General features: G+C 39.7%; 1 protein-coding gene across 1 annotated transcript in view; it reads left to right on the top strand.

Annotated features, from left to right (window-relative positions):
* The first annotated feature begins 1,575 nt into the window (after positions 1–1,575).
* Positions 1,576–14,851, top strand: part of LOC135553884 (uncharacterized) — a 63,297-nt gene continuing 50,021 nt past the window's right edge. The window contains exons 1-7 of the mRNA XM_064985811.1: positions 1,576–1,693; positions 2,603–2,701; positions 6,919–7,035; positions 7,377–7,461; positions 7,591–7,819; positions 8,120–9,911; positions 10,363–10,536. Of these exons, the coding sequence (XP_064841883.1) occupies positions 2,619–2,701; positions 6,919–7,035; positions 7,377–7,461; positions 7,591–7,819; positions 8,120–9,911; positions 10,363–10,536 (2,480 nt within the window). The 5' untranslated portion in view covers positions 1,576–1,693; positions 2,603–2,618. The remainder of the gene's footprint in view (positions 1,694–2,602; positions 2,702–6,918; positions 7,036–7,376; positions 7,462–7,590; positions 7,820–8,119; positions 9,912–10,362; positions 10,537–14,851) is intronic.

Genomic DNA, 14,851 nt, shown 5'->3' with positions numbered 1-14,851 from the left:
TAGTCTGGGACAATTAGAGGGATATGGGAAGTAGTCTGGGACTATTAAAAATATATGGGAAATAGTCTGGGACTATTAGAGGGCTATGGGAAATAGTCTGGGACTATTAAAATATATGGGAAGTAGTCTGGGACTATTAGAGGAATTTGGGAAATAGTCTGGGACTATTAAAATATATGGGAAATAGTCTGGGACAATTAGAGGGATATGGGAAATAGTCTGGGACTATTAGAGGGATATGGGAAATAGTCTGGGACTATTAAAATATATGGGAAATAGTCTGGGACTATTAGAGGAATATGGGAAATAGTCTGGGACTATTAAAATATATGGGAAATAGTCTGGGACTATTAGAGGGCTATGGGAAATAGTCTGGGACTATTAGAGGAATATGGGAAATAGTCTGGGACTATTAGAGGAATATGGGAAATAGTCTGGGACTATTAGAGGAATATGGGAAATAGTCTGGGACTATTAGAGGAATATGGGAAATAGTCTGGGACTATTAGAGGAATATGGGAAATAGTCTGGGACTATTAGAGGAATATGGGAAATAGTCTGGGACTATTAGAGGAATATGGGAAATAGTCTGGGACTATTAAAAATGAATGAGAATAAGAGCACACACATAGATTGTGAGAATAAGCATAATAACAAGGAAAGTCATTGAATAATGTGGGTAGTAAATCCTCACAGGAGGTTCTGGAATTAACCGGGGATGAGAGGTACTTTATATGGAATCCAAGGATAATAGGAACATGTATATTATGGCCCCAAATGGAGAAAGAGGTACGGGTTCACTGCACATTTAGACACAGATCAGTTAGATTCCATGATCAGACAAATGCATAAGAATTTCAGGGATAATGAGGGAAAACAGCAGGTAGAAGGATTAGACACAGCCACGGATACATTAGTCTGGTCCCAGAGCTGTGTGTGCTTTAGACAACTCCTTTAGATATACAGGGCATGACAATGACAGTCAGAGGAGTTGAACAGATCTGAATCAGGACTCTAAGAGTTGGTTTAAACAGATCTGAATCAGGATACTAAGAGTTGATTTGAACAGATCTGAATCAGGAAATTAAGAGTTGGTTAAAACTGATCTGAATCAGGAAACTAAGAGTTGGTGTTGGTTTGAACAGATCTGAATCAGGACACTAAGAGTTGGTTAGAACAGATCTGAATCAGGAAACGAAGAGTTGGTTTAAACAGATCTGAATCAGGAAACTAAGAGTTGGTTTAAACAGATCTGAATCAGGAAACTAAGAGTTGGTTTAAACAGATCTGAATCAGGAAACTAAGAGTTGATTTAGACAGATCTGAATCAGGAAACTAAGAGTTGATTTAGACAGATCTGAATCAGGAAACTAAGAGTTGGTTTGAGGGTCAATAATGTGGGACCCCATTGCATACTTCAAAGTTAGAGATATGTTGAACCTGGATCATCATAATGATTCTACATGTTATAATATGCCATGGTGTTTACTGGCCAAAGGTTAAACTGCTGTTATGGTTATGAAATACTATGGTGTTGTGTCACTAGACTTTGACCAGATATTATTGCATCCAAAGATCAACTGAACATAGAACATAGATACAGAGACACTTGTCATCAGGAAGGTGATCTCTCAGCACAACGGAAAATATCTCAATGACTTGACATGTTCTGGTTGTGAATTCAGGCTACAAGGTAAGAATCTTCCCAGGGATTATTGAAAGTGTGTAGAGACATTCAATGTCTGGTGTTATTTTAGTATAGTGAATGACAGGGAAACACTCAGATGTAACAGTCCATTTCACCTGGGACAGCTACGTGACAGTTCAATCATACAAAATGGCGCTAACTGGGTGTTGTCAAGTCACATTCAAAAACATGTTGTTCATATATTCCTATATCGCGGTTATTTTACAATTTGTATATTTTTTATGTATAAATTGTAAGTCGTCTTTCAGAATATCAGAACGTGTTGTTTTCTAAATTCCAATGAGCTCCTGCTTCCTGTGTAATTTGGTATGAAACCACTGAACAGACTTTTCTTAACATCGATATTATGAACTGAGTTCAGTAACAGCATCATAATATCATACCTGTTGAACAAAGCAACACACTAGAATGGGAGAAATTATTAAAAGAGAAAGTGAGACATTATTATTAATATTATTATATATTATATTGTGATTATTATTATTATTATTATTATTATATTGTTATTATTGTATTATTATTATTATTATTATGGACAAAAGGTGAAAAATATAAATCAGGACTACATATTCATGTGATGCATTAAATCACCTGACTGTTTGGATGTGTCTGTTAGTAAATGTTTTATTTCTAAGAGATAATGAATAAAAGAGAACATATGACCTTCAAGAATTACTGTGTTAAACACAACCAACATGTTGGATCTCTGTTTAGTTGTCACTGTGTTAACCACAACCAACATGTTGGATCTCTGTTTAGTTGTCACTGTGTTAAACACAACCAACATGTTGGATCTCTGTTTAGTTGTCACTGTGTTAACCACAACCAACATGTTGGATCTCTGTTTAGTTGTCACTGTGTTAACCACAACCAGCATGTTGTATCTCTGTTTAGGGGTCAGTGCTCTAAAATGAGTCTCTCTGGGGAGAGAGTGGAGGGGGGCCCTGCCTCTAAAATGAGACTCTCTGGGGAACATGACACCAAAGCTAAGAGGTGAGATTACAATGTTTGTTTGTATGAATTTTTGTTTCGCAAAACGCACACACACACACACGCACACACGCACACACACACGAGCACGCACGCACACGCACACACACACACACACACACACACACACACACACACACACACACACACACACACACACACACACCTCTATAAAATTTTAGCATGACACAATCATTTAGCCTCTTAATTATGATCTAATATGTTGGCAGGCATAACTTTCTAGTTTTTATTCTGATCGTTGTTACAAGCTGAATTCTGACAATATATCCGTTATATCAACACACTCTTCACTCCTGTTGAAACCAAAAAGGGTTCTATCTTCCTACAATATACAGAACCACTAAAGTTCTATATAGAACCCTTTATAGGAGGTTAGGAAGTGTATGAGTATACAGTATATATAGAATATATATAGAACCCTTTATAGGAGGTTAGCCTCTCTGAGTATACAGTATATATAGAATATATATAGAACCCTTTATAGGAGGTTAGGAGGTGTCTGAGTATACAGTATATATAGAATATATATAGAACCCTTTATAGGAGGGTAGCCTGTCTGAGTATACAGTATATATAGAATATATATAGAACCCTTTATAGGAGGTTAGCCTGTCTGAGTATACAGTATATATAGAATATATATAGAACCCTTTATAGGAGTTTGGGTAGTGTCTGAATATACAGTATATATAGAATATATATAGAACCCTTTATAGGAGGTTAGGTAGTGTCTGAGTATACAGTATATATAGAATATATATAGAACCCTTTATAGGAGGTTAGCCTGTCTGAGTATACAGTATATATAGAATATATATAGAACCCTTTATAGGAGGTTGGGTAGTGTCTGAATATACAGTATATATAGAATATATATAGAACCCTTTATAGGAGGTTAGGTAGTGTCTGAGTATACAGTATATATTTAACCCTTTATAGGGCTCTTTGGTCAGAACTCTAGAGGTTCTTCTTCACTGAATTGATCTTCATTATATCCAAACACACTGGTGGTCAGGGAGGCATCTCTTTGTTTGAACGATGGCCCATGTCAACACTGGCATTACAATACATACATACATTATAATACAACGTTGACCATTAGTTACAGCAAACATGTCTCTTCTGCTCCATTCTTAACCCCTCCTCTCTTCACTAGATGGACGGTAACTTTAGTGTTTAACCCCTCTGTGTCCAAGGACCAAACTTTTGAATATTATTTTCGTTGCACCTTAAGTAGGCTGGAAACATGACATTTACAACAACGTTTTTTCCTGATAACTAGTTAATTGCATCCGCCATGGTGCCCAGTTTCATAATATTATGTTATGTTATATAGTATCGCTAAAAAAACAGGCGTTATTTTAGGTCATTCTTCTTCCTGCCAGCTCCTATTAGTTCTATTGAGCTCCGTGGAATCAACTCACCTTCTGAACGTTCTATTCCCAACTCATTGTTCTGCGTCACAATGGCAGCTTCACTATTTTATCAGTGACACCTGCCGGCATGAAGCTTGAACGCTGACGTCAGGTTACTTATTATCAACAGGGTTACAGCTACTTGGTGAGCGTGATTACCGTTCGCCTGGATACACGTTGTGGTGACGCACAGTGCTAAACCTTAAACATTTTCTGGTCATGGTTAACCATATTTGTTTTCAGGAAAAGGTATACCACCTAACTAAAACATATGTCCCTGTCCTCTTTTTCAAGACGTGGCCGATTTAAAAATCCAGAAGACATTTTTTAAATTAAGAAACAACACTTTTTTTGATGACTTGTTGTTACTAAATGACTGCTGGGTAATTTGATATGCATCGAAATGTTCGTTCGTAGACATCGGATTGAGTGAAAGCTGCGCAGTTTCACTGAGTTAGAAAACAAATGGGCAGGTCTCGCTCATTGATTTGTAGATCTGAAGCAGTTGCTTCCTCAGATTATGTCTTGAATTAGTTATGTAGTACCCAGAGGCCACAGGGAGGAGCAAGAGAGCTATAAACCCATACTGTTTTTTCCTTATAAACCCTGAACCTAACAATCAATCAAATGTATTTATAAAGCCCTTTTACATCAGTATATAACCCTACGTATTACCTATTTTAGCATTAACCTTAACCCAAATTATTTTAGAAATTGTTTTAGTAATAATATTATGTTAGTAAATACCATTATGGTACTAAATAGCATTTAGATTATTTTGTTAATCAAAACCTGTCTCAGCATTTTGCTGTTTTTGTTTTGTTATTTTATTATTGCAAGGTAGAACACTTGATCAACAAGTCACGTGTTTTATTTTTCAAATGTGGTTTGAACTGGGTGACCTGGTAACCTCTATGTGAAAGTCGAGCAATTGGCCTGGGAAAGGTGGGGCAGGTTTGAGATCTAAGGAATTAACCAGAAAAATACACTTTATTTCTCAGCAGCCCCACCAATGTCTGTAGGTGAATTAATAACTTTTAATTGCAAAATGTCCAATAGATGGGAGCATATGACCACGAAGCATCAGTTATAGTTGACAAGCAGCAATATGATGGACCATGAAGCATCAGTTATAGTCTACAAGCAGCAATATGATGGACCATGAAGCATCAGTTATAGTCTACAAGCAGCAATATGATGGACCATGAAGCATCAGTTATAGTCTACAAGCAGCAATATGATGGACCATGAAGCATCAGTTATAGGCTACAAGCAGCAATATGATGGACCATGAAGCATCAGTTATAGGCTACAAGCAGCAATATGATGGACCATGAAGCATCAGTTATAGTCTACAAGCAGCAATATGATGGACCAGGAAGCATCAGTTATAGGCTACAAGCAGCAATATGATGGACCATGAAGCATCAGTTATAGTCTACAAGCAGCAATATGATGGACCATGAAGCATCAGTTATAGTCTACAAGCAGCAATATGATGGACCATGAAGCATCAGTTATAGGCTACAAGCAGCAATATGATGGACCATGAAGCATCAGTTATAGGCTACAAGCAGCAATATGATGGACCATGAAGCATCAGTTATAGGCTACAAGCAGCAATATGATGGACCATGAAGCATCAGTTATAGTCTACAAGCAGCAATATGATGGACCATGAAGCATCAGTTATAGTCTACAAGCAGCAATATGATGGACCATGAAGCATCAGTTATAGTCTACAAGCAGCAATATGATGGACCATGAAGCATCAGTTATAGGCTACAAGCAGCAATATGATGGACCATGAAGCATCAGTTGTAGGCTACAAGCAGCAATATGATGGACCATGAAGCGTCAGTTATAGGCTACAAGCAGCAATATGATTGATATAAAACAGCAACAACAGACTATATGTCCCATGATTTTCTAAAATGATCTCTCATTACTTTAGTTAGCTATATATCTCATATTAGGGCTGTGTTGCTTTTGGGAGAGAAAAAATAGTGACTATAGCAGGTATTGAATCCTGGGTAAATAATCACTAGTCAGAACCTCAACCTCCGTAACCATTGATTATAAAATATCACCTAAATATCTGATATTGTGAGTAAACAACCTCGGAATAGAAAAGACAGAGTGCGTCTTCCAGCCCGTCAATAAATTACATCATTCCCGGTTAGTAAATTTACCTCAACATGCCCTTCACTTTCAGAGGTAATAATAAACATGAATCATCATTATATTACTTCGCAGTAATCTGTTAAATGCCTTTTCAGTCCTTCCTCTTGTGTTAGCAGTGTGGAAAGGGACAGGAAGAAGCACACAGGAGTTTTCCTGTGAGGGGGAGTGGTGGTGTATCCAGGGAGGAAACTAAACTAATCTTCTGAAATGTAATTTGTGGTCTTATGCTGCCATCTATTGGAATTATGTAGCAACTGCAGTAGTACTGAATAATGTGAAATTCCTTACAAAAGTAGTTATATATATATATACAATATACAATCTTCGAGATAATTGTATCACTTACAACCATAAAATAACCACTTATAGCATAACAAACAATTAAACATAAACCAAAAACACTATATATTTAGTTAATTTAGTTAATTACCAAATTGAGCCGGTCGGTCACATTTGAGAGTGAGTTAGATATACAGCATTTTAAAAAACAAACATGATTTGCGTCTCTCTGAAATGAAACCATCTGATAGACCTCTCATGTTTCCCCATCTGACCTAAGAGAAGATGAGAGATGTAATGTTTGTCTCTGTTGTGTTGAAGACCAATCAACCACGAGAAACCAGCCTCCCCTGTACCCAGCTGTGTGTCTATGAAGAGTGACCGGTCTATGGGTCAACCTATATGGTTTAGAAAGGGAGACTTTTCTACTGAACAAAGGTAAGAGGAACTCATGGGTCCTGGTCAGTGAGTTAAACAACACTGTCTCTAGTCATTTCTCCTCTCCCACTTTCCCATTTATTGTTGTTGTTTTCATAATCCATAGGCTAATAATTTTGTCCATTTCCATAGTCCTAAAACAATATTAAACAAACACAACATTCCCTCCCTGTGTGTGTGTGTGCGTGAGTGAGTGTGCGTGCGTGCGTGCGTGTGTTTGTGTGTGTGTGTGTGTGTGTGTGTGTGTGTGTGTGTGTGTGTGTGTGTGTGTGTGTGTGTGTGTGTGTGTGTGTGTGTGTACTCCCTGAATGAGGAGAAGTAATCTCATGTTTTGTCCACAGAAAGCAACAGGAGAGATCAGAGTCAGAGATTCTCCGTGGTCAGTCTTCCCAGAGTCATCAAACAGACCTGGCCTCCATATTCAGTGTATGTGGTCCTGTTATGTACATTTGTTTTTGTTTACCTCAAGTAAAGTTGATCTGTCAATCATTCATTTATGTGTTAATGAGAAAGCATTTATTCTCTTGCTTAACTTATTTACTTGATTTATTTCAGTTGCTTGAAGAGAAAATTATGACATTTATGAGGAACGAGCTGAAGATGTTCAAGAGGATTCTTAGTCCAGAACTCCCAGAAGGCTTTGAGAGTCAGAAGCAGGATAAGGAAGTGGTGGATGCTGAAGATGAGAAGCAGGAGAGCAGTGCCAGAGAGGGGGCTCTGAAGATCACACTGCACATCCTGAGGAAAATGAACCAGAAGGACCTTGCTGACACACTGGAGAAATGTAAGATCTGTCTGCCTCATGTTGAATGATGTTTTATAACATTTAAAAGCTGTAGCTAAAGTACAACTAAAGTAGCTGTGTAACTCAATGATGTTGGAGCAACAGAGAGAGAGAGAGATGAGAGAGGAGGGAGATATAATCAGTCACACCAGTCTGTAATGCATTATGAAAACATTTACACATTTATACAGTCAGTTAAGAGGAGAAATGACTATAATTTTAAACTTCATAACAGTCCTGCAATACTGTAGACATTAAAACAGACATAATATTAATATACTCTGTTATTTCTTCATTCAGATGAGCTTGCTGTGATTTGCCAACGTGAACTCAAATCTAATCTAAAGAAGAAGTTTCAATGTGTATTTGAGGGGATCGCTAAACAAGGAAACCCAACACTTCTCAATAAGATCTACACAGAGATCTACATCACAGAGGGTGGAACAGGAGAGGTCAATAATGAACATGAGCTGAGACAGATTGAGACAACAACCAGGAAACAAGCAAGACCAGAGACTGCAATCAAATGTAACGACATCTTCAAACCCTTAACTGGACAAGACAAACCTATCAGAACTGTGCTGACAAAGGGAGTCGCTGGCATTGGAAAAACAGTCTCTGTGCAGAAGTTCATTCTGGACTGGGCTGAAGGAAAAGCAAATCAGGATGTCCAATTTGTATTTTCATTCCCTTTTCGGGAGCTGAATTTGATGAAAGTGGACAAACACACTTTCATTGAACTTCTCAATCACTTCTCAATGGAAACCAAACAATCAAGAATCTCCAACTACCAGAAGTACAAAGTTCTGTTCATCTTTGATGGTCTGGATGAGTGCCGACTGCCCCTAGACTTCCAGAAGAACAAGATCTGTTGGGACGTCACAGAGTCAACTTCAGTGGATGTTCTGCTGACAAATCTCATCAAGGGAAATCTGCTTCCCTCTGCTCTCATCTGGATAACCACCCGACCTGCAGCAGCCAATAAGATCCCTTCAATGTGTGTTGACCAGGTGACAGAGGTTCGAGGGTTCAATGACCCACAGAAGGAGGAGTACTTCAGGAAGAGATTCAGTGATGAAGACCTGGCCAGCAGAATCATCTCACACATAAAGACATCAAGGAGCCTCCACATCATGTGCCACATTCCAGTCTTCTGTTGGATTTCTGCAACAGTCCTTGAACACATGCTGAAACATAAGAGAGAAGAGATGCCCAAGACTCTGACTGAGATGTACACACACCTTGTGGTGTTTCATACCAAACAGAAGAATGAAAAGTATCTTGGGAAAGAAGAGACAGGTCCACACTGGAATAAAGAGAGCATTCTGTCACTGGGAAAACTGGCTTTTCAACAGCTTGTAAAGGGCAATCTGATTTTCTATGAAGAAGACCTGAAAGAGGCTGGTATTGATGTCAATGAAGCCTCAGTGTACTCAGGATTGTGCACACAGCTCTTTAAAGAGGAATGTGGGCTGTACCAGGACAAGGTGTACTGCTTTGTTCATCTGAGCATTCAGGAGTTTCTGGCTGCTGTATATGTGTTCCTCTCTTTCATCAACAACAATGAGAATCTAATGGCCAAACCTCAATCAACCTCAAGGAACATTTCTGCGCTGTTCAGAGACGAGCCTGAAGTTACTGTCTACAGGAGTGCTGTGGATAAAGCCTTACAAAGTGAGACGGGAAACCTGGACCTTTTCCTCCGCTTCCTTCTGGGCCTCTCACTGGAGTCCAATCAGAAGCACTTTCGAGGTCTACTGACAAAGACAAGAAGCAGCTCAAAGACCCATGAAAAAACAGTCAAGTACATCAAGGAGAAGATCAGGGAGAATCTCTCTCCAGAGAGGAGCATCAATCTGTTCCACTGTCTGAATGAACTGAATGACCATTCTCTCGTGGAGGAGATCCAACACTTCCTGAGATCAGGAAGTCTCTCAAAACGCAACCTGTCACCTGCACAGTGGTCAGCTCTGGTCTTTGTGTTGCTGACTTCAGAAAAAGAGCTGGATGTGTTTGACCTGAAGAAATACTCCAGATCAGAGGAAGGTCTTCTGAGGCTGCTGCCAGTGGTCAAAGCCTCCAGAGCTGTTCTGTGAGTAAATAAAAATGACATTTAGAACTAATCATCAGGAAGAAATATTCAGTTTAGAGAAAAATATGTATTCTTTTTTTATTTTACCTTTATTTAACTGTGTGTTGAGTTAAGAACAATGACGTCCAGAACAGAACTGCCTGTTCAGGGGCAAAATGACAGATTTGTACCTTGTTAGCTCGGGGTTTGAACTTGCAACCTTCCGGTTACTAATCCAACGCTATGACCACTATTTCTACCCTGTGTGTATAATATGATATTTAAAAACATATTGAGTAAATGCATTGATTTTCACATTAGTATAACAATATGACCATACAATTCAAGGAGACAGAAGATTAATCTATATCTTGTTTGGGAGAATAAACCAAATGCATCTGCCATTGTCCTTCTACACTACTGGTGTTAAATTAACAGTGTGTTTGTGAAGTCATGATGATCTCTTTGTCAGGCTGTCAGGCTGTGGAGTCACAGAGAAAGTTTGTACTTCTCTGGTCTCAGCTCTGAGGTCAAACCCCTCACACCTGAGAGAGCTGGACCTGAGTAACAATGACCTGAAGGATTCAGGAGTGAAGCTGCTCTCTGCTGGACTGGGGAATCCCCACTGTAAACTGGAGACTCTGAGGTCAGTATTATCAGATATGAAAGCATTTTATGTATGTAGTGTCCCATTTGAAAAAGTCATACTTACTATTAGAGTAGTCATAAGTTTAGTATTTTGTCCCAAATTCCATGCCTGCAGTGATTACATCAAGCAAGTGATTCTACAAACTTGTTGTATGCATTTGCAGTTTGTCTTGGTTGTGTTTTAGATGTTTTCCTAATAGAAACTGAATGGTGAATAATGTCCTGTCATTTTGGAGTCACTTCGCTTGTATTATCAGTAAGAATAGAATACGTTTCTGAACACTTCTACATTCATGTGGATGATTCCATGATTATGAATAATCATGATTGAATCGAGAATAATGATGAATGAGAAAGTTACAGAGGCACAAAGATCAGGCCCCCTCTGTTATTGGTAATGGTGAGAGGTTAGCATGTTTTGTTGTAGTCTCTGTTATTGGTAATGGTGAAAGGTTAGCATGTTTTGTTGTAGTCTCTGTTATTGGTAATGGTGAGAGGTTAACATGTTTTGTTGTAGCCTCTGTTATTGTAATGGTGAGAGGTTAGCATGCTTTGTTGTAGTCTCTGTTATTGGTAATGGTGAGAGGTTAGCATGTTTTGTTGTAGTCTCTGTTATTGGTAATGGTGAGAGGTTAGCATGTTTTGTTGTAGCCTCTGTAACTCTCTCACTCATTATTGTTCATGATTCATTCATGATTTTTCTTAATCATGGCATCATCAGAATTTCATTTTAATCATGAAACACATACAGTTGAAGTCGGAAGTTTACATATACTTAGTTTGGAGTCATTAAAACTCGTTTTTCAACCACTCCACAAATTTCTTGTTAACAAACTATCGTTTTGGCAAGTCGGTTAGGACATCTACTTTGTGCATGACACAGTAATTTTTCAAACAATTTTTACAGACAGATTGTTTAATTTATAATTCACTGTATCACAATTCCAGTGGGTCAGAGTTTTACATACAGTAAGTTGACTGTGCCTTTAAACAGCTTGGAAAATTCCAGAAAATGATGTCATGGCTTTAGAAGCTTCTGATAGACTAATTGACATAATTTGGATGTATTTCAAGGCCTACCTTCAAACTCAGTGCCTCTTTGCTTGACATCATGGGAAAACGAAAAGAAATCAGCCAAGACCTCTGAAAAAAATATTGTAGACCTCTTCAAGTTTGGTTCATCCTTGGGGCAATTTTCAAATGCCTGAAGGTAACACCTTCATCTGTTTAAACAATAGCAAGCAAGTCTAACCACCATGGCATCACACAGCCGTCATACCGCTCAGGAAGGAGACGCATTCTGTCTCCTAGAGATGAACGTACTTTGGGGGAAAATCAATCCCAGAGCAAAGGACCTTGTGAAGATGCTTTAGGAAAAAGGTACAAAGTATCTGTATCCACAGTAAAACGAGTCCTATATCGACATAAGCTGAAAGGTTGCTCAGCAAGGAAGAAGCCACTGCTCCCAACTGCCTTAAAAAAAGCCAGACTATGGTTTGCATCTGCGCATGGGGACAAAGATCGTACTTTTTGGAGAAATGTCCTCTGGTCTGATGAAACAAAAAAAATACCTTTTGGCCATAATGACCATCGTTATGTTTGGAGGAAAAAGGGGGCGGCATGCAAGCCGAAGAACACCATCCCAACCGTGAAGCCCAGAGGTGGCAGCATCATGTTGTGGGGGTGCTTTGCTGCAGGAGGAACCGGTGCATTTCACAAAATAGATGGCATCATGAGGTGGGAAATGATGTGGATATATTGAAGCAACATCTCAAGACATCAGTCAGGAAGTTGAAGATTCAAATCAAATCAAATCACATTTATTTGTCACATACACATGGTTAGCAGATGTTAATGCGAGTGTAGCGAAATGCTTGTGCTTCTAGTTCTGACAATGCAGTAATAACCAACGAGTAATCTAACCTAACATTTCCAAAAATACTACCTTATACACACAAGTGTAAAGGGATAAAGAATATGTACATAAAGATATATGAATGAGTGATGGTACAGAGCGGCATAGGCAAGATACAGTAGATGGTATCAGGTACAGTATATAAATATGACATGAGTAATGGGTATGTAAACAAAGTGGCATTGTTTAAAGTTGCTAGTGATGCATGTATTACATAAAGATGCAGTAGATGATGTAGAGTACACTATATACATATGAGATGAGTAATGTAGGGTATGTGAACATTATATTAAGTAGCATTGTTTAAAGTGGCTAGGGAAATATTTTACATCAATTTCCATCAATTCCCATTATTAAAGTGGCTGGAGTTGAGTCAGTATGTTGGCAGGAGCCCCTCAATGTTAGTGGTGGCTGTTTAACAGTCTGATGGCCTTGAGATAGAAGCTGTTTTTCAGTCTCTCGGTCCCAGCTTTGATGCACCTGTACTGACCTCACCATCTGGATGATAGCGGGGTGAACAGGCAGTGGCTCGTGTGGGTGTTCTCCTTGATGATCTTTATGGCCTTCCTGTAACATCGGGTGGTGTAGGTGTCCTGGAGGGCAGGTAGTTTGCCCCCGATGATGCGTTGTGCAGACCTCACTACCCTCTGGAGAGCCTTACGGTTGAGGGCGGAGCAGTTGCCGTACCAGGCGGTGATACAGCCCGCCAGGATGCTCTCGGTTGTGCCTCTGTAGACGTTTGTGAGTGCTTTTGGTGAATTGGGATTCTACTTTGTCTCTGTACTGACGCTTAGCTTGTTTGATAGCCTTACGGAGGGAATAGATGCATTGTTTGTATTCAGTCATGTTACCAGACACCTTGCCCTGATTGAAAGCAGTGGTTCGCGCATTCAGTTTCACACGAATGCTGCCATCAATCCAAGGTTTCTGGTTAGGGAATGTTTTAATCGTTGCTATGGGAACGACGTCTTCAACGCACGTTCTAATGAACTCGCACACCGAATCAGCGTATTCGTCAATGTTGTTATTTGACGCAATACGAAACATGTCCCAGTCCACGTGATGGAAGCAGTCTTGGAGTGTGGAGTCAGCTTGGTCGGACCAGCGTTGGACAGACCTCAGCGTGGGAGCTTCTTTTTTAGCTTTTGTCTGTAGGCAGGTATCAGCAAAATGGAGTTGTGGTCAGCTTTTCCGAAAGGGGGGCGGGGCAGGGCCTTATATGCGTCGCGGAAGTTAGAGTAACAGTGATCCAAGGTTTTTCCGCCCCTGGTTACGCAATCGATATGCTGATAAAATTTAGGGAGTCTTGTTTTCAGATTAGCCTTGTTAAAATCCCCAACAACGATGAATGCAGCCTCCGGGTAAATGGTTTCCAGTTTGCAAAGAGTTAAATAAAGTTCGTTCAGAGCCATCGATGTGTCTGCTTGGGGGGGGATATATACGGCTGTGATTATAATCGAAGAGAATTCTCTTGGTAGGTAATGCGGTCTACATTTGATTGTGAGGAATTCTAAGTCAGGTGAACAGAAGGATTTGAGTTCCTGTATGTTTCTTTCATCGCACCATGCCTCGTTAGCCATAAGGCATACACCCCCGCCACTCTTCTTACCAGAAAGGTGTTTGTTTCTGTCGGCGCGAAGCATGGAAAACCCGTTGGCTGCACCGCAGGATAGGATAAAGTAATCCTTCTCACCCCCCCCCCCCCCTTAAATGATTTAGATGCACTATTGTAAAGTGGCTGTTCCACTGGATGTCATAAGGTGAATTCACCAATTTGTAAGTCGCTCTGGATAAGAGCGTCTGCCAAATGACTTAAATGTAATGTAAATGTAATAGCGTCTCTCCAGTGAGCCATGTTTCCGTGAAGCACAGAAAGTTACAGTCTCTGATGTCCCTCTGGAATGCTACCCTTGCTCGGATTTCATCAACCTTGTTGTCAAGAGACTGGACATTGGCAAGAAGAATGCTAGGTAGTGGGGCACGATGTGCCCGTCTCCGTAGTCTGACCAGAAGACCGCTACGTTTCCCTCTTTTTCGGAGTCGTTTTTTGGGGTCGCTGCATGCGATCCATTTCGTTGTCCTGTTTGTAAGGCAGAACACAGGATCCGCGTCGCGAAAAACATATTCTTGGTCGTACTGATGGTGAGTTGACGCTGATCTTATATACAGTAGTTCTTCTCGGCTGTATGTAATGAAACCTAAGATGACCTGAGGTACTAATGTAAGTTAGTAATCAAGCCTACCACTGTAGTGTCGTCCGCAAACTTGATGATTGAGTTGGAGGCGTGCGTGGCCATTTGGTCACAAATGGGTCTTCCAAATGGACAATGACCCTACTTCCAAAGTAGTGGCAAAATGGTTTAAGGACAACAAAGTCAAGGATTTGGAGTGGCCATCA

The sequence above is a fragment of the Oncorhynchus masou genome, chromosome 14 (assembly GCF_036934945.1).
Source record: "Oncorhynchus masou masou isolate Uvic2021 chromosome 14, UVic_Omas_1.1, whole genome shotgun sequence".
In the NCBI taxonomy this organism is placed as follows: Eukaryota; Metazoa; Chordata; class Actinopteri; order Salmoniformes; family Salmonidae; genus Oncorhynchus; species Oncorhynchus masou.
This window is presented reverse-complemented; position numbering and strand designations above follow the sequence as displayed.